Source organism: Oncorhynchus kisutch, linkage group LG29, assembly GCF_002021735.2.
Source record: "Oncorhynchus kisutch isolate 150728-3 linkage group LG29, Okis_V2, whole genome shotgun sequence".
Taxonomy (NCBI): Eukaryota; Metazoa; Chordata; class Actinopteri; order Salmoniformes; family Salmonidae; genus Oncorhynchus; species Oncorhynchus kisutch.
The window spans coordinates 35,204,307-35,231,409 of record NC_034202.2 but is presented as its reverse complement, the minus strand read 5'-3'; the positions used below and the strand labels follow the sequence as shown (position 1 = coordinate 35,231,409).

The 27,103-nt window shown below is 47.5% G+C and overlaps 1 protein-coding gene across 3 annotated transcripts in view; it reads right to left on the bottom strand.

Annotated features, from left to right (window-relative positions):
• Positions 1 to 5,259: 5,259 nt before the first annotated feature.
• LOC109878718 (collagen alpha-1(XXIII) chain) overlaps positions 5,260 to 27,103 on the bottom strand; it is a 115,651-nt gene continuing 93,807 nt past the window's right edge. The window contains exons 10-30 of one of the 3 annotated variants that reach the window (XM_031808827.1): positions 24,353 to 24,412; positions 22,856 to 22,972; positions 21,585 to 21,620; positions 21,476 to 21,502; positions 21,169 to 21,222; positions 21,017 to 21,079; positions 14,671 to 14,736; positions 14,420 to 14,464; positions 14,271 to 14,315; positions 13,766 to 13,855; positions 13,529 to 13,582; positions 13,352 to 13,408; positions 12,916 to 12,942; positions 12,601 to 12,669; positions 11,770 to 11,832; positions 11,510 to 11,536; positions 10,706 to 10,759; positions 9,111 to 9,197; positions 8,757 to 8,822; positions 7,739 to 7,777; positions 5,260 to 7,029 (exon numbers count right to left, since the gene is read on the bottom strand). In XM_031808827.1, coding sequence (XP_031664687.1) covers positions 7,027 to 7,029; positions 7,739 to 7,777; positions 8,757 to 8,822; positions 9,111 to 9,197; positions 10,706 to 10,759; positions 11,510 to 11,536; positions 11,770 to 11,832; positions 12,601 to 12,669; positions 12,916 to 12,942; positions 13,352 to 13,408; positions 13,529 to 13,582; positions 13,766 to 13,855; positions 14,271 to 14,315; positions 14,420 to 14,464; positions 14,671 to 14,736; positions 21,017 to 21,079; positions 21,169 to 21,222; positions 21,476 to 21,502; positions 21,585 to 21,620; positions 22,856 to 22,972; positions 24,353 to 24,412 — 1,149 coding nt within the window. In that variant the 3' untranslated portion in view covers positions 5,260 to 7,026. The remainder of the gene's footprint in view (positions 7,030 to 7,738; positions 7,778 to 8,756; positions 8,823 to 9,110; positions 9,198 to 10,705; positions 10,760 to 11,509; positions 11,537 to 11,769; positions 11,833 to 12,600; positions 12,670 to 12,915; positions 12,943 to 13,351; positions 13,409 to 13,528; positions 13,583 to 13,765; positions 13,856 to 14,270; positions 14,316 to 14,419; positions 14,465 to 14,670; positions 14,737 to 21,016; positions 21,080 to 21,168; positions 21,223 to 21,475; positions 21,503 to 21,584; positions 21,621 to 22,855; positions 22,973 to 24,352; positions 24,413 to 27,103) is intronic. The other 2 variants (XM_031808829.1, XM_031808828.1) reach the window with 2 other exon arrangements.

Genomic DNA, 27,103 nt, shown 5'->3' with positions numbered 1-27,103 from the left:
CCCGTGGCGAAACGGCCTTGCTATACGGGATCCTTGGGACGTCCCTACCCCCCCATTTAAATAGAAATTTAAAATGTTTATCAAATCAAATCTTATTTGTCACATACACATGGTTAGCAGATGTTAATGCGAGTGTAGCGAAATGCTTGTGCTTCTAGTTCCGACCATGCAGTAATATCTAACAATTTAACAACTATCTTATACACACAAGTGTAAAGGAATGAATAAGAATATGTACATAAAAATATATGAATGAGCGATGGTCGAACGGCATAGGCAAGATGCAGTAGATGGTATAGAGTACAGTATATACATATGAGATGAGTAATGTAGGGTATGTAAACATTATATAAAGTGGCTAGTGATACATTTATTACATTACATATGACATTTTTCATTATTAATGGGGCTACAGATGAGTCAGTGTGTTGGCAGCAGCCACTCAATGTTAGTGATGGCTGTTTAACAGTCTGATGGCCTTGAGATAGAAGCTGTTTTTCAGTCTCTCGGTCCCCGCTTTGATGCACCTGTACTGACCTCGCCTTCTGGATGATAGCAGGGTGAACAGGAAGTGGCTCGGGTGGTTGTTGTCCTTGATGATCTTTTTGGCCTTCCTGTGAGATCGGGTGGTGTAGGTGTCCTGGAGGGTAGGTAGTTTGCCCCCGGTGATGCGTTGTGCAGACCTCACTACCCTCTGGAGAGCCTTACGGTTGTGGGCGGAGCAGTTGCCGTACCAGGCGGTGATACTGCCCGACAGGATGCTCTCGATTGTGCATTTGTAAAAGTTTGTGAGTGTTTTTGGTGACATGCCAAATATCTTCAGCCTCCTGAGGTTGAAGAGGCGCTGCTGCGCCTTCTTCACCACACCGTCTGTACTACTGTCCAGTCGATGTGGATAGGGGGCTGCTCCCTCTACTGTTTCCTGAAGTCCACGATCATCTCCTTTGTTTTGTTGACATTGAGTGTGAGGTTATTTTCCTGACACCACACTCCGAGGGCCCTCACCTCCTCCCTGTAGGCCGTCTCGTCGTTGTTGGTAATCAAGCCTACCACTTTAGTGTCGTCTGCAAACTTGATGATTGAGTTGGAGGCGTGCATGGCCACGTAGTCATGGGTGAACAGGGAGTACAGGAGAGGGCTGAGAACGCACCCTTGTGGGGCCCCAGTGGTGAGGATCAGCGAGGTGGAGATGTTGTTTCCTACCCTCACCACCTGGGGGCGGCCCGTCAGGAAGTCCAGTACCCAGTTGCACAGGGCGGGGTCGAGACCCAGGGTCTCGAGCTTAATTGACGAGTTTGGAGGGTTCTATGGTGTTAAATGCTGAGCTGAAGTCGATGAACAGCATTCTTACATAGGTATTCCTCTTGTCCAGATGGGTTAGGGCAGTGTGCAGTGTGATTGCGATTGCGTCGTCTGTGGACCTATTGGGGTGGGAAGCAAATTGGAGTGGTTCTAGGGTGTCAGGTAGGGTGGAGGTGATATGGTCCTTGACTAGTTTCTCAAAGCACTTCATGATGACGGAAGTGAGTGTTACGGGGCATTTAGATAGTCATTTAGCTCAGTTACCGTAGCGTTCTTGGGAACAGGAACAATGGTGGGTATTCGGTCATGTTTCCGGTCACCTTGACCTGATTAAAAGCAGTGGTTCGTGCTTTCAGTTTTGTGCGAATGCTGCCATCAATCCATGGTTTCTGGTTGGGGAAGGTTTTAATAGACTCTGTGGGTACAACATCACCGATGCACTTGCTAATAAACTCACTAACCAAATCAGCGCATTCATCAATGTTATTGTCCGACGCTATGTGGAACATATCCCAGTCCAAGTGATCGAAGCAATCTTGAAGCATGGAATCCGATTGGTCGAACCAGCGTTGAACAGACCTGAGCACGGGCGCTTCCCTGTTTTAGTTTCTATCTATAGGCTAGGAGCTACAAAATGGAGTCGTGGTCAAATTTTCTGAAAGGAGGGCGGGGGAGGACTTTGTATGTGTCACGGAAGTTAGAATAACAATGATCCAGGGTTTTGCCAGCCCGGGTCGCGCATTTGATATGCTGATCAAATTTAGGGAGCATTGTTTTCAGATTTTAAATTCTCCAGCTACAAATTTAAATTTGAAATGGTAAAGATAAGGGTTAAGGCAGTGTTTCCCAAACTCGGTCCTTGATTATTAGTGTTGATTGTTAGTGCTAGGGGGAAAAACATGCTCCCCTTGGGGTCCTGAGGATTGAGTTTGGGAAACCCTGGGTTAAGGTTAGGGTTACGTAATGGTTAGGGTTAAGGGTAGAGGTTGAGTTTGGGGTTAGGATAGGGACGTCCCAAGGATCTCGGATTGCCCGGGACTGTTTCGCCAGGGTCCAGACATATAGATGGAGTTCTCATTTAATAAAAGCACAATTTCGTCCACGTTCCTTCTCCTCGCTGCCTCTCCTCGATTAACTTGGACTTTTTTCAAAAGGAGGCTAGAGAGGGCGGAGGAGAAGAGGATGCAGGAGTTGAGTAAATCTAATTGAGAAAAGGCCATGGTGTTTTATGTTGACTTCACTAAGGCTAACTTAATAAGCACCTTGAAGGTTTACCTTCACATCATATAAATCATTGCATGTGTTTATTGGTGCGTACCTGCGTGTGGTGACTAACATGCCAAGCACATGCATCACAAAAAAACACTCCATTATGGGTGAGAAGATCCATAGCTACACATTTTGTGTTTGTGAATATACAGTTGAAGTCGGAAGTTTACATACATTTAGGTGGGAGTCAATTAAACTTGTTTTTCAACAACTCCAAAAATGTCTTGTTAACAAACTATAGTTTTGGCAAGTCGGTTAGGACATCTACTTTGTGCATGACACAAGTAATTTTTCAAAAAATTGTTTACAGACAGATTATTTCACTTATATTTCACTGTATCACAATTCTAGTGGGTCAGAAGTTCACATACACTAAGTTGACTGTGCCTTTAAACAGCTGGGAAAATTCAAGAAAATGATGTCATGGCTTTAGAAGCTTCTGATAGGCTAATTGACATCATTTGAGTCCATTGGAGGTGTACCTGTGGATGCATTTCAAGGCCTACCTTCAAACGCAGTGCCTCTTTGCTTGACATCATGGGAAAATCAAAAGAAATCAGCCAAGACCTCCACAGACCTCCACACGTCTGGTTCATCCTTGGGAGCAATTTCCAAACGCCTGAAGGTACCACGTTCATCTGTACAAACAATAGTACGCAAGTATAAACACCATGGGACCACACAGCCGTCATACCGCTCAGGAAGGAGATGCATTGTCTCCTAGAGATGAACATACTTTGGTGCGAAAAGTGCGAATCAATCCCAGAACAACAGCAGAGTCTTATATCGAAATAACCTGAAAAGCCGCTCAGCAAGGAAGAAGCCACTGCTCCAAAACCGCCATAAAAAGCCAGACTACGGTTTGCAACTGCACATGGGGACAAAGATCGTACTTTCTGGAGAAATGTCCTCTGGTCGGATGAAACAAAAATAGAACTGTTTAGCCATAATGACCGTCGTTATGTTTGGAGGAAAAAGATTGAGGCTGGCAAACCGAACATCATCCCAACCGTGAAGCATGGGGGTGGCAGCATCATGTTGTGGGGGTGCTTTGCTGCAGGAGAGACTGGTGCACTTCACAAAATGGTGAGGCAGGAAAATTATGTGGATATAATGAAGCAACATCTCAAGACATCAGTCAGGAAGTTAAAACTTGGTCGCAAATGGGTCCTCCAAATGGACAATGACCCCAAGCACACTTCCAAAGTTGTGACAAAACGGCTTAAGGACAACAATGTCACGGTATTGGAGTAGCCATCACAAAGCCCTGACCTCATCCTATAGAACATTTGTAGGCAGAACTGAAGACCTCATCCTATAGAAGATTGCTGGGCAGACCTGAAAAAGTGTGTGCAAGCAAGGAGGCCTACAAACCTGACTCAGTTACACCAGCTCTGTCAGGAGGAATGGGCCAAAATTCACCCAGCTTATTGTGGGAAGCTTGTGGAAGGCTATCTGAAACGTTTGACCCAAGTTAAACAATTTAAAGGCAATGCTACCAAATGCTAATTGAGTGTATGTAAACTTGTGACCCACTGGGAATGTAATGAAAGAAATAAAAGCTGAAATAAATAATTCTCTCAACTATTATTCTGACATTTCATTCTTAAAATAAAGTGGTGATCCTAACTGACCTAAGACAGGGAATTGTTACTTGGATTAAATGTCTGGAATTGTGAAAAACTGAGTTTAAATGTATTTAGCTAAGGTGTATGTAAACTTCCGACTTCAACTGTAACTGTTTATCAACAATTTGTGCCAAATAGTTTTTTATATTAGAAAGAAAAGGTTAATAATTATGATACTCCTCAAATTGATCTCTCATTTGTATAGCTTTATTGTTGTAGGTGAAACAATCTTATATCTCTTTTCCACCCTCCGTACTACGCCCTTTTCCTGTTTCTGGCTCCACTTCACCATCTCTCTGATCCCCACGTCCCCTTATCGCCTCTCACCATCATCTCTTTTATTTTCTCTCTTCCATTGTCCTCCCCTGTCTCCCTCCCATAGTGGTTGTCCAGGTCCATCTCTCTCTGATCCCCACGTCCCCTTATCGCCTCTCACCATCATCTCTTTTATTTTCTCTCTTCCATTGTCCTCCCCTGTCTCCCTCCCATAGTGGTTGTCCAGGTCCATCTCTCTCTGATCCCCACGTCCCCTTATCGCCTCTCACCATCATCTCTTTTATTTTCTCTCTTCCATTGTCCTCCCCCTGTCTCCCTCCCATAGTGGTTGTCCAGGTCCATCTCTCTCTGATCCCCACGTCCCCTTATCGCCTCTCACCATCATCTCTTTTATTTTCTCTCTTCCATTGTCCTCCCCCTGTCTCCCTCCCATAGTGGTTGTCCAGGTCCATCTCTCGCTCTGATCTCCAGGGCCAGAAGACTCCTGTTCCTGCACTGTGGACCCCACTATCCTGAAGTACAGGAGCTACAGGCTATAGTTTGCGGTGGCTACAACCTACTAAAGGGGTGATGTCTGAGGTGTGACTCTTTTTTAGTTAACCTTTATTTAACTAGGCAATTCACTTAGGATGTTCCTGATATGTATTCCGTAGTTATATATCTAAAACAAATTAGTTAGCTTCTTATAACATCAATGGAAGTAGGCCATGAACGCCTATGACCTTACCACCAACAGTAGATAATAAAATACAACTCAAACTTCATAATTAAAAAGACAACAATGTCCATTTGAAATAGTATTTAATATGACCGACAACTTAAATACTGCATGTATCTAGAACAAACAATAATTAGCCCAATAAGCCCACCTGGTAGCTTTGAAAATATGTATTTTATTTCTACCTTGATGTCAGATGTAAAAAGTCCTGACCCTTTTTTAGGCTTGCTATCATTCATTTGACATGAACATCTAAATCTGACTGTTTGAATAGCTCAAACTTTTTCAGGGGCTATGTATGAAATGAAAATGTATGTAACTTGAATATAAGACAGATCCAAGGAATTTCCACAAAACCTACACACAGGAATATCTCATTATATGTATCTACAAAGTTTTACAGTGTTCTGTGTCAATGAACTGGTTAGAGCACTCAGAGGAATGAGAACGCATTTGATGCAACAACTGTGAAACCATTATAAACATTCTAAAACATTTTAAACCAATATTGATCTAAACATGAAACACATTTAAGAAAACGACTACAGACAAAGGTTAAATCTAAAAAGCCATCGAAACATCATGGTATTAAAACATGTGTTCATTTCAGATCTGATTAGTTTTTACACACATTATGACAAAAACACACAACTGCATGTAATGGATAACACACTGCTAAGGGATTTAGAAGGTCTTGAAATAAATCCATTCATCTAAGCTAGTGTGTGTCTGTAATTTGTTGTGAGGGATCTGGTGTTTGAATCAAGTCCCTCCAGTACCAGTTAGGATTGCAGCTGAAGAGTGAAAGCCATATTTCCTCCATGCTGGTGTAGCCATCTGTCTCTGTCCAGCGCAGTCAGTCTGTGTGGCTCCTATTCAACTGTGAGGGCCATCCTCTGTGCCTCCCCATACCTCTCTCCTAAGGTTGGGATGGGTACCTGGCATTGGGTCCCTGCCGTGAGGACTGGTCCTTTCAAAGCAAACAGCGATCACAGGAGTGATGGGGTAGATTTGTTTGCAAGGTGCAGGCTGAGTTGTACACTCCAATATGGGAACACTAGTGAGCCTGTTCGTCAGAATCAATGATTTATTTCTCCCCATATAGACTGGTCCTTTCAAAGCAAACAGCGATCACAGGAGTGATGGGGTAGATTTGTTTGCAAGGTGCAGGCTGAGTTGTACACTCCAATATGGGAACACTAGTGAGCCTGTTCGTCAGAATCAATGATTTATTTCTCCCCATATAGACTGGTCCTTTCAAAGCAAACAGCGATCACAGGAGTGATGGGGTAGATTTGTTTGCAAGGTGCAGGCTGAGTTGTACACTCCAATATGGGAACACTAGTGAGCCTGTTCGTCAGAATCAATGATTTATTTCTCCCCATATAGACTGGTCCTTTCAAAGCAAACAGCGATCACAGGAGTGATGGGGTAGATTTGTTTGCAAGGTGCAGGCTGAGTTGTACACTCCAATATGGGAACACTAGTGAGCCTGTTCGTCAGAATCAATGATTTATTTCTTCCCATATAGATAAAAGCAGCAACATTTGTCCATCCGGTAGGTGTTGCTGCTGCTTTCCGTTTGTCACCAGTCTCCCCTCTTTGTGTGCATGATATCCTTCTTGTAAGTCATCTCTAAACTAAAAAAAACTAGTTTTCTTTTCATATGCAAAAAGTAAACAATATTGATTGTGATAGACCCACAATCTAAATTCCAATACGAAAAACTCAATATATTAAATTAGAATTGGCAACAACAACAAAAAACAACACTTGAGTTTTATTTGAAAAATATATATCGATATGTACAGATCCCAGGTCCCGGGTCAGTCATCACTGAAAAAGAGCAAAAGCAGAGACACACATTCACTAGGAGGCAAATAATAATGTACAATGACACCGTACACTATGTACAATGACACCGTACACTATGTACAATGACACCGTACACTATGTACAATGACACCGTACATTATGTAAGATGAAATATAAGTTCTTAAACACCCCTAAAGGCGTCTGAATGGTTCCCATCTGAAACAGTTTGTGCATACATTATGACAACATTTTGTGCCGTTTTTGTTCGTTTGTGCACACAAATGTTTTCTCGAGGCAAGCCAAAGCCGGTAGCCGAAGTCTACGCCCCTTCGTCGGTCATTGGTCAACAACAGGGATTCTTCAATTAAGTGTTTGTTGTCATTTAACGAGAGACGACATTTTTTCACATAAAAATACTGCACCAAACATCTTAGTTAGATGTAAAATTGGGCGACTAAAATTAATGACAGATTTCTTGAGTTATCTTAGATTAATGATGACTATTTTGAGGAAGTGTATACTGACTACAGCTTCTCAAGATACTACAGTACTATTCCCACTTTTTGTATTTTTTTAAGAGAAGGCCTTTTATTAAGGGACTAAGCGAGGCACAGATGTTCACTTCCCTTAGCCGAGTTCTGCTAGGAGCGAACCGAACCTAGTATGCAGATACCTTAATACAACCTAACACCCAAAAAGGGCTTCATAGAAGTAGTGTTGCTGTACAAACCTTATGCCAACATCCAGGTATGGGTAATCCATCCCGACCCTGGGGACAGAAAAGAAACACATGCAGTATTGCATCGCCAACAGATAAACACAGATGGTCTGTAACAACACAGGGCTAGGAGGAGGGATATCTAACAGCACACAGCAGTCATGCTGTCAAACCATCCATTAAACTAATACCATGTTACAGTGGTTAAAAACAGTGACATCCCAGCTCATGATTCAGCAGCTGACGTAACATCGTAAAACACTGACAACATTACTTCACATAGGAGGAGCACAACACCAATGTCACAACATTACACACTACACCCACGGTGATAAGAGTTTAAACACCGTTTCTGTTCAGCTAGACTACAGGCAGGGACGAGCACATTCAGCACAGTAAAGGACAGGTAGCTCTGCTGCAGTGGTAGACATGCTGGCCCAGGTTATCATGTTTTGAGGATCTGACTATTGTGTTATGCCGCTAACATTAGACTACCAATTAGGAGACCCAGTGTCTTGCTGGTTTGTTGCTGGCTAAGTATGTCTAACTAGGGAGTGAAAGGGGGGGAGCTAAGTATGTCTAACTAGGGAGTGAAAGGGGGGGAGCTAAGTATGTCTAACTAGGGAGTGAAAGGGGGGGGGCTAAGTATGTCTAACTAGGGAGTGAAGGGGGGGGCTAAGTATGTCTAACTAGGGAGTGAAAGGGGGGGGGCTAAGTATGTCTAACTAGGGAGTGAAAGGGGGGGGGGCTAAGTATGTCTAACTAGGGAGTGAAAGGGGGGGGGCTAAGTATGTCTAACTAGGGAGTGAAAGGGGGGGGGGCTAAGTATGTCTAACTAGGGAGTGAAAGGGGGGGGCTAAGTATGTCTAACTAGGGAGTGAAAGGGGGGGGGGCTAAGTATGTCTAACTAGGGAGTGAAAGTGGGGGGCAAAGTATGGCTTCCACTGCATCACAGAAAGCAGGAAGACAGACAGGGGATGGGGTTAATGAGGGGTGGAGGACAGAAAGACAGAAAGCAGAAATACTATACCAGGGGGCAAGGGGCGCCTGAGGGTTGCCCCGTCTCCCCAGGGTGTTCTCCACCCCCATTGGTGCCCTGTCAGCAAGAGCCATTCCGAAAATGTCACTCCTTCATTCAATTGATACAGTACTGTGTATACTGTCTGTCTATAGCCACTTACTCAAGTCCTGACCTCAGTCATTCACACATCTCAGTCATATATAAACATTTCCATTATGTAAACATCTCATATACCTATAAATATCTACACTCCAATGAAACCTAATAATTGTGTTATTTAGAGAAAGAAAGGTTTGCCCTTGAATGAAAAGGCAGTGTTAGAGTGAAGCGTGAGTGGAGAGGAGACAGGAAGAAGTGTCATACCACAGGACAGGGCTGGTCCAGTCCAGGAGGGCCTTGCTCGCCCTTCTGTCCCTTCAGTCCCTTCTTTCCCAGCATCCCCCTGTCACCCTGAGAGAGAAGAGAGACAAAACAATAAAATATAAGAATTAGGGCTATTAGAGTTATTCAGTTAACTTAAGTTAACCTTTTGTCATTTTAGTGCATAATAAAATATATATATATTGCATAGTCTGAAAACATCTAAAATACACAGAAAATATCCAAAATACACTGAAAACATCTAAAATACACTGAAAATATCCAAAATACATAATCTATACAAATAAAAACAACAATGTGATGTCAAAACAAGTTGACATTGATGTTGAAGAAATTGTGCTTCATCAATTTACCTGATTTTGCTAACCGTTACTTTGGAAAAAATCAAGACGTCACTTTTCTTGTAATGATTTTTGTAATTTGAGCAAATTCTGAATTTGGAATCTTCGTGATTAATCAAAGCAAATCCTGCGATTAACTAGATAAATTGTTTTTCATCATTGGGCAGCCCTAATAATAATAATAATATATGCAATTTAGCAGATACTTTTATCCAAAGCGATTTACAGTCAGGGCTGCATGCGTGTTTTACGTATGGGTGGTCCAGGGAATCAAATCTACTATCCAAGGGTAGCATGAGCCGTGCTCTACCAACTGAGTTACAGAGGCCCACAGAGGAGTCTCTCATCGAGCATTCATTTCTTCTCCAGATTACACTATAACTAAATAATCCTCCTACTCCTCACCTCGACACCCACCCCAAAACTACGTAACCAGCACTTGCACTTGACCCCCCCTTCTAGCTCTGACTCTACTGATCAAATCAAATCTAATTGTATTTGTCACATGCACCGAATACAACAGGCGTGTGATGCTTACTTACAAGCCCTAACCAACGATGCAGTTAAAAACAAAATATGAATAAGAAATCAAAGTAACAAGTAATTAAAGAGCAGCAGTAAAATAACAATAGCAAGACTATATACAGGGGGTACCGGTACAGAGTCAATGTGGAGACTATATACGGGGGTACCGGTACAGAGTCAATGTGGAGACTATATACGGGGGTACCGGTACAGAGTCAATGTGGAGACTATATACAGGGGGGTACCGGTACAGAGTCAATGTGGAGACTATATACAGGGGGATACCGGTACAGAGTCAATGTGGAGACTATATACAGGGGGGTACCGGTACAGAGTCAATGTGGAGACTATATACAGGGGGGTACCGGTACAGAGTCAATGTGGAGACTATATACAGGGGTACCGGTACAGAGTCAATGTGGAGACTATATACAGGGGGGTACCGGTACAGAGTCAATGTGGAGACTATATACAGGGGGTACCGGTACAGAGTCAATGTGTGGGGGCACCGGTTAGCTACGTTATTGAGGATAAATGCTCTTTGCTTGTGATATGTGGATGTCCCACCTAGCTATCTTACGATGAATGCACTAACTGTAGTGGCTCTGGATAAGAGCTTCTGCTAAATGACTCACATGTAAATGGCTAATGTTAGGTAATAGAAGATGAATAATCACAGCCACAGTAGCCACTGTTGTGCCTGATACCCACCTTGTCTCCTCTGCCCCCCCTCTCCCCCTTTTGTCCCATCAGCCCGGGGAAACCCTGACACGGAAAGAGGTGGTGGTTAATGAGGTGTCTTTAAGATCATTTGTTAGTTGTTAGTGCCACAAAAAAATAAATAATGGAATAACAGTTGAATAGCCTTGTCATAGCTGTTCCACTCCGTATTTAATCTTGCTCTTGTGACTGACAGGGTTCAAACCAGCTGTCCTGCATGTCACAAGACTGTGGCATAGAGGCGAACAGAAGGCACATCCCTTATAGACAAAATTTGAACCTTTTTGAACCGCCAAATTCATAGGAATAAAATAAATGAAACATGCCATGATGGCTTCAGAGACCGCCAGAAGCTTCTGTTTACCACAGAGACCATTTCATTCTATCTGTACTCCTCTACTTTTCCTGGCTGGCAAAGTACCAGGATGTTGTCTCTGGTTTTCAATCTGAATTTAGAGTACTGAATTTGAAAACTGAATTTGAATGCATTTGAGAAGTTGAAATTATGACATTTTGATCAACTTTAATTATACCGTAGTTTGTAAACTTGATACATATTGAAACTGAATATTCAATTAAATGTAAATTGAATGATTAAACTGAATGCAATATTCACTCAACTCAGTTTCAAATCAAAGTTCATTTATGAATTAAATTATTTAATTTGTGCAATACAAATTCTAAAATATTAAATTCAATAGCCTAATACAAATTCTAAATTATGGAATTCAAATGCAATTTAAGGTTGGCATGGAAATCCCTCCATAGAAATGTGACAGATTTAGACATACTTACATCTAATCCCGGCAAACCTTGCTCTCCCTGTTGAAGAATTTAAATATGATCAAATTCATTCAGAAGCAGCTTACTTTGGAAAATGTACCTGTCTCTGAAGGGTCTCTGATATCCTGTCCACTCTGATTCAGAGGGGTCGGGTTAAATGCGGAAGACATCTTTCAGTTGAATGCATTCAGTTGTACAACTGACTAGGTATCCCCCTTTCTCATTCTCTTTCCATTCCCACAAAAACAGGGCATATGAAAAATGCTTCTAACCTTTCCCCCTTTGGTGCCAGGGAGACCAAGCAGCCCTGTAGAACCTGGAAGACCCTGGGTACCCTGTGTGCAGAAATAGAGTACTCACTTATGTTATTTGTAATATGATATGCAGCAGGGTTGGTTGACAATTCTGAATTGAGTTGCGAATTGTTCTTTAATTCCTATTCAATACTTGAATATGACTTTGGAATTTGGAAATGGATTTCAATTCAATAAAGTTCAATGAAATTGAAATGACTATTTATTCTACATTCAACCATACAAGTTTATTTTGACATACTGTATGTGACCAGTAATATGTAAAACATATCGATGAAACATTTGACTTTTAAAGATTAATTCTCTCTAAATTAATTACAGATAATTACATATTCTAAGATACTTTTTTATGTTTACAATTAATTTACACATTATAATTCAGTTAAACCTTATTAAATTTGAAATAAAATACATTTCCCAGATTGCATCAAACACTTCAGAATGGGAGGGATCAACCTAATCTCACATATATTAATAACTAACGTGTGACATGTTTCAGTTGTAATCAAATGGTGTCTGTATTCTTTGCAGTAATAAGTGTAAAATGCTTTTGGTAAAAGATTAGTCAAAGGAATGATAACGTTATGCTTCATGTCTCAGCAGAATTGATTTACATTCAGTTCTACTTCCTTTAACTCAAATTCAATTCTAATTCTGCTTCCTGTGGGGTGTGTCCATTTCAAATTAGTATTTCAAATTATGGATTGAATTGAATTAAATTCCCGAAATTCCTGAATTGACCCTAACCCTGATATGCAGTCTGAGTGAGACGGAAAAGGAAATATTTACCCTTAACCCAGGAGGACCTTTGTCGCCTGCATCTCCTTTATCTCCTTTCACTCCCTCACCTGGTTCCCCCTGTGAGACATTGACAAAAACACAATTTCATCTGGTGCTTACATTTTTCCTTGTGAATTGCAATCCATATTGTCTCTGACTTTCTATAAATACACATTTCATTCACTATTCTCCACCCAGCATTTCATTATCTAGTAGGGCTAAAGTTTGAATGACAGGGCATTCTAGTGCAGCTTCAGTAACCTAAAGAACCCTGTGTTGTTTTGTTTTAGGGGCGGGAGGAGATCAGAGCCCTGACTATCTCACCTTGGGGCCAGGCCTTCCATCAAGTCCCTGAAAAACACAATTTCTTATGTCATTCTCTTTGTAAACACTGTTCATCACAAGAGCCTATAACAGAACATAGAGCATTAAATAAACATGAACAGCATTGGAGATGTACTAGGTTCCTCTGAGAACAAGTTGAGGTTATGGAGTGTTGGTCAAGGATCTAAGTTATTTGCTGAGAGAATATATATAGAGAGAAATTGTAAGCTTTTGATATTCCCCCTATAATATATAATATAAGCCATTTAGCAGACGCTTTTATCCAAAGCGACCTACAATCACGAGTGTATACATTTTAAGTAAGGTTGGTCCCAGGAATTTAACCAACTATCCTGGCGTTGCAAGCGCCACGCTCTACCAACTAGGCTAGAGAGGACCCCCTATCATTAAGAAGACAGAGGGACCAGTTACCCACCATGAAACCCTGGGGCCCGGGAGGCCCTGGAGGGCCTGGGATAGAGATCCTCTGGGCCTGGAGCAGAGAGCATTAGTGTTAAGATAACCAGACGTTACACAATCATATAACACAACTAGACCTTGGTGAGGTATCACACTTAACAGATACAAGTTTGGAATCTAAACCGTTACTGACCAGACTGTCCTCAAACCTTGAATCCCCTCGCTCTCCCTTTTTTCCGTCAGCTCCCTAAGAGAGAAAAATACACCATATAGACAAAAGGCAGGGGGATAGTAGACTTCTGTGCCCATAGCCCATAGCCCATAGCCCATAGCCCATAGCCCATAGCCCATAGCCCATAGCCCATAGCCCATACCCCATAGCCCATAGCCCATTGGGTGTCCATCAGGAGACAGCTCATATCACACTTACCGCAAGCCCAGTTTGGCCCATCAGGCCTCGCTCTCCCTTCTCCCCTGCCACTCCAGGCATCCCATCATCACCTCTATCCCCTTTGGCTCCCTATAAGAGAGGAGGCGCAACATGACGCCGATAGCACTGAGGAACGCTGCTCATATTGATTTCATAGTACAAGAATAATTAGTCATTACAGGTCATGCCATATTGTTACATTGCCATTGTAATTGTTTGTAAGCTTGTGTAGTCTAAAATGAAACTATGATCGTATGCTATCCATTTGTTGTTTTTATGCTGTTCTTTGTTTGCCATTTTAATATTTGAGAATTAACCAATGATATTAGGCCACTCTTGGCCATGATTACAGACACCTGTGTCTATTGACACTATATAAACGAGTCATCCCGCAGTCTTTGTGATTATACCCTGATGAAGACAGCTTGGCTGTCGAAATGTTGGTAATTACATTTTTGCATCTGAGCTCCTAGAGTGTGAGGCTCTCTTTTATTTTCAAATGTACCTTATCCCCATCAGCTCCAGGTGCACCAGGTGAGCCTGAGTCTCCCTGTTGGCATGAAGGACACAGGTAAACAGGAGAAGGGGAAACCTGAGGAGACATGTAAACAGGAGGACCACTCGGACACCTCTTCAAACACAACTAACTCTCACCTTTGACCCTTGGCCTCCTGGGGGCCCTGGTGGCCCTGGGAGACCCTGCAGGAAAAGAAAAGTAGAAAAGGAAAGTGAGAATACACACTGCACAGGGGACTGTTACACAGAATGCATATCTAGACAAATATTATGGCGTGAGGGAAACTTTTAACAATAAATAAAATGGTATATTCTGAATTTGTGGGGTTGTAATGGAAAGCAGAATGTTGTTTTTGATCAACATAAAAAGGACCCAATATAGAACTCACCTGAACGACTTGGCCAAGGCCGATGTTGTCATAGGAGCCAGGAACAGCCTTCTCTCCTGGTAAGCCCTGCAGAGGGAGACACAGACAAACACACAGAAACAAATGAATGAATACAGATAAATAAACGTATTGGAAGGGGGTCTCCTGTCTCCCCCTTCTCCTCCTGTGTCTCCTGTCTCCCCCTTCTCCTCCTGTGTCTCCTGTCTCCCCCTTCTCCCCCTGTGTCTCCTGTCTCCCCCTTCTCCTCCTGTGTCTCCTCTCCCCCTTCTCCTCCTGTGTCTCCTGTCTCCCCCTTCTCCCCCTGGGTCTCCTGTCTCCCCCTTCTCCCCCTGTGTCTCCTGTCTCCCCCTTCTCCTCCTGTGTCTCCTCTCCCCCTTCTCCCCCTGTGTCTCCTCTCCCCCTTCTCCCCCTGTGTCTCCTCTCCCCCTTCTCCCCCTGTGACTCCTCTCCCCGTTCTCCCCGTGTCTCCTCTCCCCCGTCTCCCCCTTCTCCCCCTGTGTCTCCTCTCCCCGTTCTCCCCCTGTGTCTCCTCTCCCCCGTCTCCCCGTTCTCCCCCTGTGTCTCCTCTCCCCCGTCTCCCCGTTCTCCCCCTGTGTCTCCTCTCCCCCGTCTCCCCGTTCTCCCCCTGTGTCTCCTCTCCCCGTTCTCCCCCTGTGTCTCCTCTCCCCGTTCTCCCCCTGTGTCTCCTCTCCCCGTTCTCCCCCTGTGTCTCCTCTCCCCCTGTATCCCCCTGTGTCTCCTCTCCCCCTTCTCCCCCTGTGTCTCCTCTCCCCCGTCTCCCTGTTCTCCCCCTGTGTCTCCTCTCCCCCGTCTCCCCGTTCTCCCCCTGTGACTCTTCTCCCCCTTCTCCCCGTGTCTCCTCTCCCCCGTCTCCCCGTTCTCCCCCTGTGTCTCCTCTCCCCTGTTCTCCCCCTGTGACTCCTCTCCCCCTTCTCCCCCTGTCTCCTCTCCCCCTGTGTCTCCTCTCCCCCTGTGTCTCCTCTCCCCCTTCTCCCCATGTGTCTCCTCTCCCCCGTCTCCCCCTGTGACTCCTCTCTCCCGTCTCCCCGTTCTCCCCCTGGGTCTCCTCTCCTCCGTCTCCCCCTGTGTCTCCTCTCTCCCGTCTCCCCCTGTGACTCCTCTCTCCCGTCTCCCCGTTCTCCCCCTGTGTCTCCTCTCCCCGTTCTCCCCCTGTGACTCCTCTCCCGCGTCTCCCCATTCTCCCCCTGTGTCTCCTCTCCCCCGTCTCTCCCTGTGTCTCCTCTCCTCCTTCTCCCCCTGTGTCTCCTCTCCCCGTTCTCCCCCTGTGTCTCCTCTCCCCGTTCTCCCCCTGTGTCTCCTCTCCCCCTTCTCCCCCTGTGTCTCCTCTCCCCCTTCTCCCCCTGTCTCCCCCTTCTCCCCCTGTGTCTCCTCTCCCCCCTGTGTCTCCTCTCCCCGTTCTCCCCCTGTGTCTCCTCTCCCCCTGTCTCCCCCTTCTCTCCCTGTGTCTCCTCTCCCCGTTCTCCCCCTGTGTCTCCTCTCCCCCTTCTCCCCCTGTGTCTCCTCTCCCCCGTCTCCCCGTTCTCCCCTGTGTCTCCTCTCCCCCGTCTCCCCGTTCTCCCCCTGTGTCTCCTCTCCCCCGTCTCCCCGTGTCTCCTCTCCCCCTGTCTTCAACCTTCTCCCCCTGTGTCTCCTCTCCCCCGTCTCCCCGTGTCTCCTCTCCCCCTGTCTTCCCCTTATCCCCCTGTGTCTCCTCTCCCCCTGTCCTCCCCTTCTCCCCCTGTGTCTCCTCTCCCCCTGTGTCTCCTCTCCCCCGTCTCCCCGTTCTCCCCTTGTGACTCCTCTCCCCCTTCTCCCCCTGTGTCCCTGTTCTCCCCCCCCCCCGTCTCCCCCTGTGACTCCTCTCCCCCGTCTCCCCGTTCTCCCCCTGTGTCTCCTCTCCCCCGTCTCCCCCTGTCTTCTTTCCCCGTTCTCCCCCTGACTCCTCTCCCCCGTCTCCCCCTGTGTCTCCTCTCCCCCTTCTCCCCCTGTGTCTCCTCTCCCCCTTCTCCCCATGTGTCTCCTCTCCCCGTTCTCCCCTTGTGTCTCCCTCTCACCCGTCTCCCCCGTTCTCCCCCTGTGACTCCTCTCCCCGTTCTCCCCCTGTGTCTCCTCTCCCCCTTCTCCCCATGTGTCTCCTCTCCCCGTTCTCCCCTTGTGTCTCCTCTCACCCGTCTCCCCGTTCTCCCCCTGTGACTCCTCTCCCCGTTCTCCCCCTGTGTCTCCTCTCCCCCTTCTCCCCCTGTGTCTCCTCTCCCCCTTCTCCCCCTGTCTCCCCCTTCTCCCCCTGTGTCTCCTCTCCCCCTGTGCCTCCTCTCCCCCTTCTCCCCCTGTGTCTCCTCTCCCCCTTCTCCCCCAGTCTCCCCGTTCTCCCCCTGTGTCTCCTCTCCCCCTTCTCCCCCTGTCTCTCCCCCCACCATCTCCCTCTGTGACTCCTCTCCCCCGTCTCCCCGTTCTCCCCCTGTGTCTCCTCTCCTCCGTCTCCCCCTGTGTCTCCTCTCCCCCCTCTCCCCCTGTGTCTCCTCTCCCCCTGTGCCTCCTCTCCCCCTTCTCCCCCTGTGTCTCCTCTCCCCCTTCTCCCCCTGTCTCCCCGTTCTCCCCCTGTGTCTCCTCTCCCCCTTCTCCCCCCACCGTCTCCCTCTGTGACTCCTCTCCCCCGTCTCCCCGTTCTCCCCCTGTGTCTCCTCTCCTCCGTCTCCCCCTGTGTCTCCTCTCCCCCGTCTCCCCCTGTGACTCCTCTCTCCCGTCTCCCCGTTCTCCCCGTGTCTCCTCTCCCCATTCTCCCCCTGTGACTCCTCTCCCGCGTCTCCCCATTCTCCCCCTGTGTCTCCTCTCCCCCGTCTCTCCCTGTGTCTCCTCTCCTCCTTCTCCCCCTGTGTCTCCTCTCCCCCGTTCTTCCCCTGTGTCTCCTCTCCCCGTTCTCCCCCTGTGTCTCCTCTCCCCCTTCTCCCCCTGTGTCTCCTCTCCCCCTTCTCCCCCTGTCTCCCCCTTCTCCCCCTGTGTCTCCTCTCCCCCTGTGTCTCCTCTCCCCGTTCTCCCCGTGTCTCCTCTCCCCCTGTCTCCCCCTTCTCTCCCTGTGTCTCCTCTCCCCGTTCTCCCCCTGTGACTCTTCTCCCCCTTCTCCCCGTGTCTCCTCTCCCCCGTCTCCCCGTTCTCCCCCTGTGTCTCTTCTCCCCTGTTCTCCCCCTGTGACTCCTCTCCCCCTTCTCCCCCTGTCTCCTCTCCCCCTGTGTCTCTGTTCTCCCCCTGTGTCTCCTCTCCCCCTTCTCCCCCTGTGTCTCCTCTCCCCCGTCTCCCCCTGTGACTCCTCTCTCCCGTCTCCCCGTTCTCCCCCTGTGTCTCCTCTCCTCCGTCTCCCCCTGTGTCTCCTCTCCCCCGTCTCCCCCTGTGTCTCCTCTCCCCGTTCTCCCCCTGTGACTCCTCTCCCGTGTCTCCCCATTCTCCCCCTGTGTCTCCTCTCCCCCGTCTCTCCCTGTGTCTCCTCTCCTCCTTCTCCCCCTGTGTCTCCTCTCCCCGTTCTCCCCCTGTGTCTCCTCTCCCTGTTCTCCCCCTGTGTCTCCTCTCCCCCTTCTCCCCCTGTGTCTCCTCTCCCCCTGTGTCTCCTCTCCCCGTTCTCCCCCTGTGTCTCCTCTCCCCCTGTCTCCCCCTTCTCTCCCTGTGTCTCCTCTCCCCGTTCTCCCCCTGTGTCTCCTCTCCCCCTTCTCCCCCTGTGTCTCCTCTCCCCCGTCTCCCCGTTCTCCCCCTGTGTCTCCTCTCCCCCGTCTCCCCGTTCTCCCCCTGTGTCTCCTCTCCCCCGTCTCCCCGTGTCTCCTCTCCCCCTGTCTTCCCCTTCTCCCCCTGTGTCTCCTCTCCCCCGTCTCCCCGTGTCTCCTCTCCCCCTGTCCTCCCCCTTCTCCCCTGTGTCTCCTCTCCCCCGTCTCCCCGTTCTCCCCTTGTGACTCCTCTCCCCCTTCTCCCCCTGTGTCCCTGTTCTCCCCCTGTGTCTCCTCTCCCCCTTCTCCCCCTGTCTCCCCCCCCCGTCTCCCCCTGTGACTCCTCTCCCCCGTCTCCCCGTTCTCCCCCTGTGTCTCCTCTCCCCCCGTCTCCCCCTGTCTCCTTTCCCCGTTCTCCCCCTGACTCCTCTCCCCCGTCTCCCCCTGTGTCTCCTCTCCCCCTTCTCCCCCTGTGTCTCCTCTCCCCCTTCTCCCCATGTGTCTCCTCTCCCCGTTCTCCCCTTGTGTCCTCCTCTCACCCGTCTCCCCGTTCTCCCCCTGTGACTCCTCTCCCCCTTCTCCCCCTGTCTCCTCTCCCCCTGTGTCTCCGTTCTCCCCCTGTGTCTCCTCTACCCCTTCTCCCCCTGTGTCTCCTCTCCCCCGTCTCCCCCTGTGACTCCTCTCTCCCGTCTCCCCGTTCTCCCCCTGTGTCTCCTCTCCTCCGTCTCCCCCTGTGTCTCCTCTCCCCCCGTCTCCCCCTGTGTCTCCTCTCCCCGTTCTCCCCCTGTGACTCCTCTCCCGCGTCTCCCCATTCTCCCCCTGTGTCTCCTCTCCCCCGTCTCTCCCTGTGTCTCCTCTCCTCCTTCTCCCCCTGTGTCTCCTCTCCCCCTTCTCCCCCTGTGTCTCCTCTCCCCCTTCTCCCCCTGTCTCCCCTTTCTCCCCCTGTGTCTCCTCTCCCCGTGTCTCCTCTCCCCGTTCTCCCCCTGTCTCCCCCTTCTCTCCCTGTGTCTCCTCTCCCCGTTCTCCCCCTGTGTCTCCTCTCCCCCTTCTCCCCCTGTGTCCCCCTTCTCCCCCTGTGTCTCCTCTCCCCCGTCTCCCCGTTCTCCCCGTGTCTCCTCTCCCCCGTCTCCCCGTTCTCCCCCTGTGTCTCCTCTCCCCCGTCTCCCCGTGTCTCCTCTCCCCCTGTCTTCCCCTTCTCCCCCTGTGTCTCCTCTCCCCCGTCTCCCCGTGTCTCCTCTCCCCCTGTCCTCCCCTTCTCCCCCTGTGTCTCCTCTCCCCCTGTGTCTCCTCTCCCCCCGTCTCCCCGTTCTCCCCCTGTGACTCCTCTCCCCCTTCTCCCCCTGTGTCCCTGTTCTCCCCCTGTGTCTCCTCTCCCCCTTCTCCCCGTCTCCCCCCCCCCGTCTCCCCCTGTGACTCCTCTCCCCCGTCTCCCCGTTCTCCCCCTGTGTCTCCTCTCCCCCGTCTCCCCCTGTCTCCTTTCCCCGTTCTCCCCCTGACTCCTCTCCCCCGTCTCCCCTGTGTCTCCTCTCCCCCTTCTCCCCATGTGTCTCCTCTCCCCGTTCTCCCCTTGTGTCTCCTCTCACCCGTCTCCCCGTTCTCCCCCTGTGACTCCTCTCCCCATTCTCCCCCTGTGTCTCCTCTCCCCCTTCTCCCCCTGTGTCTCCTCTCCCCCTTCTCCCCCTGTGTCTCCTCTCCCCCTGTGTCTCCTCTCCCCCTGTGCCTCCTCTCCCCCTTCTCCCCATGTGTCTCCTCTCCCCCTTCTCCCCCTGTCTCCCCGTTCTCCCCCTGTGTCTCCTCTCCCCCTTCTCCCCCCACCGTCTCCCTCTGTGACTCCTCTCCCCCGTCTCCCCGTTCTCCCCCTGTGTCTCCTCTCCCCCGTCTCCCCCTGTCTCCTTTCCCCGTTCTCCCCCTGACTCCTCTCCCCCGTCTCCCCCCTGTGTCTCCTCTCCCCCTTCTCCCCCTGTGTCTCCTCTCCCCCTTCTCCCCCTGTGTCTCCTCTCCCCGTTCTCCCCTTGTGTCTCCTCTCACCCGTCTCCCCGTTCTCCCCCTGTGACTCCTCTCCCCGTTCTCCCCCTGTGTCTCCTCTCCCCCTGTGCCTCCTCTCCCCCTTCTCCCCCTGTGTCTCCTCTCCCCCTTCTCCCCCTGTCTCCCCCTTCTCCCCCTGTGTCTCCTCTCCCCCTTCTCCCCCTGTGTCTCCTCTCCCCCTTCTCCCCCTGTCTCCTCTCCCCCCTCTCCCCCTTCTCCCCCTGTCTCCTCTCCCCCTTCTCCCCCTGTCTCCCCATTCTCCCCCTGTGTCTCCTGTCCCCTCCTACATAGAGTGAATACATACAGTAAGACCTCAGCATGCCTGCCATTCCAGTGCATCCCCACTGAGCACATACTTCAGTTCAAAAGCAGTTTTAAATGAGTTGTCAACTAATGTGCATTCAAAGTGAAATCAACAAAGAACAATTGCAAATAAAATCAATTTCCCACCTTGATTCAACGTTATGACATTGACATTTATTGATAAAAATGTTGTGGAAACAACATTGATTCAACCAGTCTGTGCCCAGAGGGTCAATATTCAGTGCCGAATGTCTCAGGGTCATCGCTCTATGTAACATCAATCTTTTCATCTTTCAAGACATCTTTTTCCAAATTCCTCCTATATTTACCTTCATCCCTGGTAGTCCATCAAGGCCAGTCCTGCCCTGGTCACCAGCAGCCCCCTGCTCCCCCTGTCACAGATATGGAGATAGAGTGAGACTGGGCAAGAGAAGGGAGAGGAGGAAGAGGAGGAAGAGGAGGAAATAATACGATGTCACACCTTTAGCCCCGGAGACCCCTGTGATCCAGGCACGCCCTGCTGTCCATCCTCACCCTGCAAGACATTACATTCATGGAACATATTCATTAAGCTGCAAGACATTATATATATTATTTTAGAGTTTACATGTACAATATTCAGATGAATTTAAATTCATAATTCCATAATTAATCTAAAGACATTTAGATTATTGACATTAGATAATTGAAATGCATTAATTAATCACAGATGATTTAGGTTACATATATATATAATACATGTATACAGGTGTGGAAGTGTGTCTGCATGAGAAATGTAGATATTTCACCTTCTGTCCAGGAGGACCCATCAGTCCCTGTGTAAAGAGGACACGTTATCAGCATGATGTGTGGCATATACAGTCCACCTTATAATATCAGAAATAAACAAAGGCTTACCTCTAATCCATCGATTCCATCTTGACCAGGTGGACCCTGTGAGGAAAGCTCAAGGTCAATCATCCATCCAAAAGTGAAGTAAGATCTAACTGATGAGCAGAGCAATTCCGTTGATCCTCCACAAGATGGCAGTATTTCACACAAATACATCAAAAGTGTTGTTTTCCTCCAGTAAATTAGTGACGCGTTTCTGTTTCTGCTGCACCTACTGGGATGGTAGAGCAATTTGCATTTATAAAAAACGAACAACAAAAGCAAAATGATCATTCTTAATCCCCCTCCTCTCAGTAGAAGGCCTACAGTACCCATACTCAAAAGGCAAACCGCAGGCCGAATCCTGACCCAGAATCAGGACCCACAAATATTGTTGCATTCTTTTGGATTTTGGTCGAGATTCAACTCCTTGTATCACATGAAAACACATAAGACATGAAAAATGTGTAGTATTGCAGGAAATGAGCTTTAGAACTGCGCATCTTTCTCTCTGCCAACAGGAGGGGTTTGAACCATTGGGGTCACATGGGTTGTGAGGTGGCCTAAGCAGAGAGCTCCTGTAAATGTCTAAATATTGTATTATTTTAATGTTGTTTATTTTGCAACTGAAATTTTTGTTAGCTTAGTAATTTTTGATTATTTATATATCGATTCAGCTGTGTCATAAGACTGGCAAGTCAGTTGTCTTGTCAAGATAGCCCAGAGGCTAGCTAGCTAGCTAGCTTTTGATTTTAATACAACTGGAGATTAGCACAGGCTTGGACATCACAGAGGCTTGCTGTAGTTTTGAGTGGATCTCTCACTCCAAAGTGGACAATCCCAATAAGTGATATGCAGTGAGCCTCTGGCACCCAAGTGAAATCTAGCGGATGTAGTACCACTGGCTTCACCCAGGTGGGTATTACATGTTGTTTGAGGAGAATCTACCCACAGAGTCTGCAGAGAGGCTGGGAATGGCAGCCTCTCTGTCCCCCCCGTACTGGATGTGACCCCCTACTCAAGTCTGCTTCAAAAAAGCGCTATATAAAATACATCTATTATTATCTCTCCTACCAGTAAAAATGGAAGGGATCCTTGCCACTACCTCGCTCTCCTCTCTACCTGAAGTAGAGAGGAGATTCAGTAACTCTTGGAGGACAATGGAAGTAAATAATAAAGCATATCTTTTGTTAAACCAACTAATTTCGTCTTTTGGCCTTTCTTCTCTCTCCTATCACAATATGTAGTGAGACGACTGTAGTGACAGGGATGAGAGGAGCAGAGCTGTCTTACTGTACCTGCTCTCCAGGGGGTCCTCTGGGCCCATCCTTCCCTGTGTTCCCAGGGGGTCCTCTGGGCCCTGGTGATCCAGGGGGCCCCGGGGGTCCAGGGGGGCCAGCCTGACCCTGGTCACCCTTTATGGACAGGGAGGGAGAAGTATGAGATGAAGCAACAATCCCAATTCCCACAGTATTATCAATCAAACAAGTTGCAAAACAATTTCCTGATCCACTTTCAATATCTTCAGTTTGAGCAATGTTCAGTAAAGTTCATTCAAAACTTTGTCTCTTTTCACAGTGTCTGGTGTTTGCCGCCAACCATCTTCGCCAATGTGCAAAAGTAAGTCTAAAACTCTAAAACTCCTGCTATGCATAACATTCACTCTATTAGACTGTTGAATGACTGGTTGTATTCAAAACAAGATGTTTAACAGTCATATTATCAGCCATTTATATTGTCAAGTACACAACAAGCTATTCTTATTCTCCAATTTGCATAGTTCTGACGGGCATTCCTTCCACCAATTATCATCCACAAGCAATGTCATTTATTCAAACTCACTTTCCAAAGAGGCAGAATTTACTTTCCCACTCATTTTCTCTCTAATTTGAAGCAGACATGAAAACAAGTGGCAGAGTGGCAAACAGAGAAATGCTTGAGACCAATAACATTGTACATGTGTGAGATGTAAAAGAGTGAGGAAAAGTCACAGACGAAGAAAGAGAGGGGGAGCCAGCTTGAAGGAAGAGACGAGGCAAGAAAAAGTCACAGACGAAGAGAGGGGGAGCCAGCTTGAAGGAAGAGACGAGACAAGAAAAAGTCACAGACGAAGAGAGGGGGAGCCAGCTTGAAGGAAGAGACGAGGCAAGAAAAAGTCACAGACGAAGAGAGGGGGAGCCAGCTTGAAGGAAGAGACGAGACAAGAAAAAGTCACAGACGAAGGGAGGGGGAGCCAGCTTGAAGGAAGAGACGAGACAAGAAAAAGTCACAGACGAAGAGAGGGGGAGCCAGCTTGAAGGAAGAGACGAGACAAGAAAAAGAGGGCTGAGATGCTCCCATCGTACCTTCAGGAGGCGTTTGTGAAATGTGTGCTGGTCGCCAGAGAGAAAGCCGTGGTCAAAGCGAGGGAAGACCATCTGACTCCAGAGAGATATGGAGAAAGGGAAGAGAGGGAGAGAAGCCACCAGAGACACAGAGTAAAATAAAATTAGTTATAGAGAGAGAGAGAGAGAGAGAGAGAGAGAGAGAGAGAGAGAGAGAGAGAGAGAGAGAGAGATAGAGAGAGAGAGAGAGAGAGAGAGAGAGAGTGTGAGAGAGAGAGAGAGTGAGAGAGAGAGAGAGAGTGTGAGAGAGAGAGAGAGAGAGAGAGAGAGAGAGAGAGAGAGAGAGAGAGAGAGAGAGGTTAAACAGTCATTTACAACTGAGAGATGGAGAAGGAAGCAGAGAGAAGGGACTGGCTGGATGGATACAGAGGACCCGGTCAATGAGAGACGGGTGAGGAAGGTGGGACAAACCTTGACCGTGAGAATCTGATTACTGAGCAGACCTGCAGAGCCCGCGAGTGCAGGGAGTCCCTGGGTTGAGGTTTAGACAGCGTTGGAAAGAAGAGTTAGGATGGAGGGAGGAGTGAGGAGGGGTTGGGTAAGAAGGGGATAATGGAAGACGAGGGTGAGTAGAGTCAGAGACAACAGAGGGATGTTATTGAGGTTATTGATCGATCTGTGTTGGCACAGTTCCAACATGTGTAAAGCTGCTCAACCATAACTGTAGACGAGAGAATAGAAAGATAATAGCCCTTCTGTCTGGTTTCAAGCCTTAAACAATAGAAACCCAGTTGTCTCGCGGCCCAAAGTTTTATGATTGACTTCATATAATTATCGACCGTCCAAGGAGAGATTCTGGCAGTCTGGTCCATGATGTTTGTGTCAGAGCTGTGGTCAATATGAATTGCTTTGGGTTTAGTGGCTTATTCTCCCTGGTGTCGACTCCAGTCAATTCAGGAAGTACACTAAAATTTCAATTGCTTTTCAAAGAAGGAGATTTGGTTTACTCCCCCCCCCCCCATGAACATGGTAGTAGACTGTATGGACACCCTCCTGTATGGACACCCTCCTGTACGGACACCCTCCTGTACGGACACCCTCCTGTATGGACACCCTCCTGTACGGACACCCTCCTGTATGGACACCCTCCTGTACGGACACCCTCCTGTACGGACACCCTCCTGTATGGACACCCTCCTGTATGGACACCCTCCTGTACGGACACCCTCCTGTATGGACACCCTCCTGTGAATTCACATACATAATGAAGTGCTAAAATAGCATAACGGTGCCCTCCTGTATGGACACCCTCCTGTACGGACACCCTCCTGTATGGACACCCTCCTGTGAATTCACATACATAATGAAGTGCTAAAATAGCATAACGGTGCCCTCCTGTATGGACACCCTCCTGTACGGACACCCTCCTGTACGGACACCCTCCTGTATGGACACCCTCCTGTATGGACACCCTCCTGTGAATTCACATACATAATGAAGTGCTAAAATAGCATAACGGTGCCCTCCTATGTCTAATATTATGAACTCTAAAGTACTTATTCTTTAAGAGTCCCTTTGGACTGCCGACTAGGAAACAATGATCTCAAATGGAAACCAGGCCAGAAACAACTTTGAGACAGACTGAGAGGGCTCCAGATTGAATGGAATGCATATGCTCAGTGTTGTAGTGTTCAAGACCACATATTGAGTTTTTCTGTCTTGTCTCTGTGTCAGATACATTTTTACTCGGACTTGACTAGGTTTCAGACAATGAGAACTCATAATGTCTTCCCGAGTAAAAATTATAATAATTATCAGCTCCCATTCATTCAGCTCATAAAACCACTTCGACAGGCCAAATATCCACACTCCCTCATGACCCATTCAGAACTTATTGCCTATTGAAACCTGGGCTTCCTACTTCATTAGTAACATTAATGTCCTATACTTCCATAGAAGATATTTTTCAAACTTTGTTGCGCTCTTCAGAATGTCCTTGATTCCCTAGTAGGGAAGAATGGGGGAAATTGTTTGAAAGTTTCAAGCTCAGTATTATTAGGGGAGACCGGGGGAAGTTGTTACATAGACTGAGTGTACAAAACATTAGGAACACCTTCCTAATATTGAGTTGCACCCCCTCAATTCATCTGGGCATGGACTCTACAAGGTGTCGCAAGCGTTCCACAGGGATGCTGGCCCATGTTGACTCCAATGCTTCCCACAGTTGTATCAAGTTGACTGGATGAGCTTTGGGTGGTGGACCATTTTTGATACACACAGGAAACTGTTGAGCGTGAAAAACCCTGCAGCGTTGCAGTTCTTGACACAAACCGGTGCTCCTGGCACCTACTACCACATCCAGTTCAAAGACACTTACATATTTTTTCTTGCCGATTCACCCCCTGAATGGCACACATACACAATTCATTTCTCAATTGTCTCAAGGCTTAAAAATCCTTCTTTAACTTGTCTCCTCCCTTTCATCTACACTGATTGAAGTGGATTTAACACGTGACATCAATAAGGGATCATATGTTTCACCTGGATTCACCTGGTCAGTCTATGGTGTTCCTAAAGTTTTGTATTCTCAGTGTATATTGTCTTCTTTAAAAAAAATCTAATATAAATCTGTTTGGGTCAGTGATCATTTATAAACCTGTTTGGGTCAGTGATCATTTATAAACCTGTTTGGGTCAGTGATCATTTATAAACCTGTTTGGGTCAGTGATCATTTATAAACCTGTTTGGGTCAGTGATCATTTATAACCTGTTTGGGTCAGTGATCATTTATAAACCTGTTTGGGTCAGTGATCATTTATAAACCTGTTTGGGTCAGTGATCATTTATAAACCTGTTTGGGTCAGTGATCATTTATAAACCTGTTTGGGTCAGTGATCATTTATAAACCTGTTTGGGTCAGTGATCATTTATAAACCTGTTTGGGTCAGTGATCATTTATAAACCTGTTTGGGTCAGTGATCATTTATAAACCTGTTTGGGTCAGTGATCATTTATAAACCTGTTTGGGTCAGTGATCATTTATAAACCTGTTTGGGTCAGTGATCATTTATAAACCTGTTTGGGTCAGTGATCATTTATAAACCTGTTTGGGTCAGTGATCATTTATAAACCTGTTTGGGTCAGTGATCATTTATAAACCTGTTTGGGTCAGTGATCATTTATAAACCTGTTTGGGTCAGTGATCATTTATAAACCTGTTTG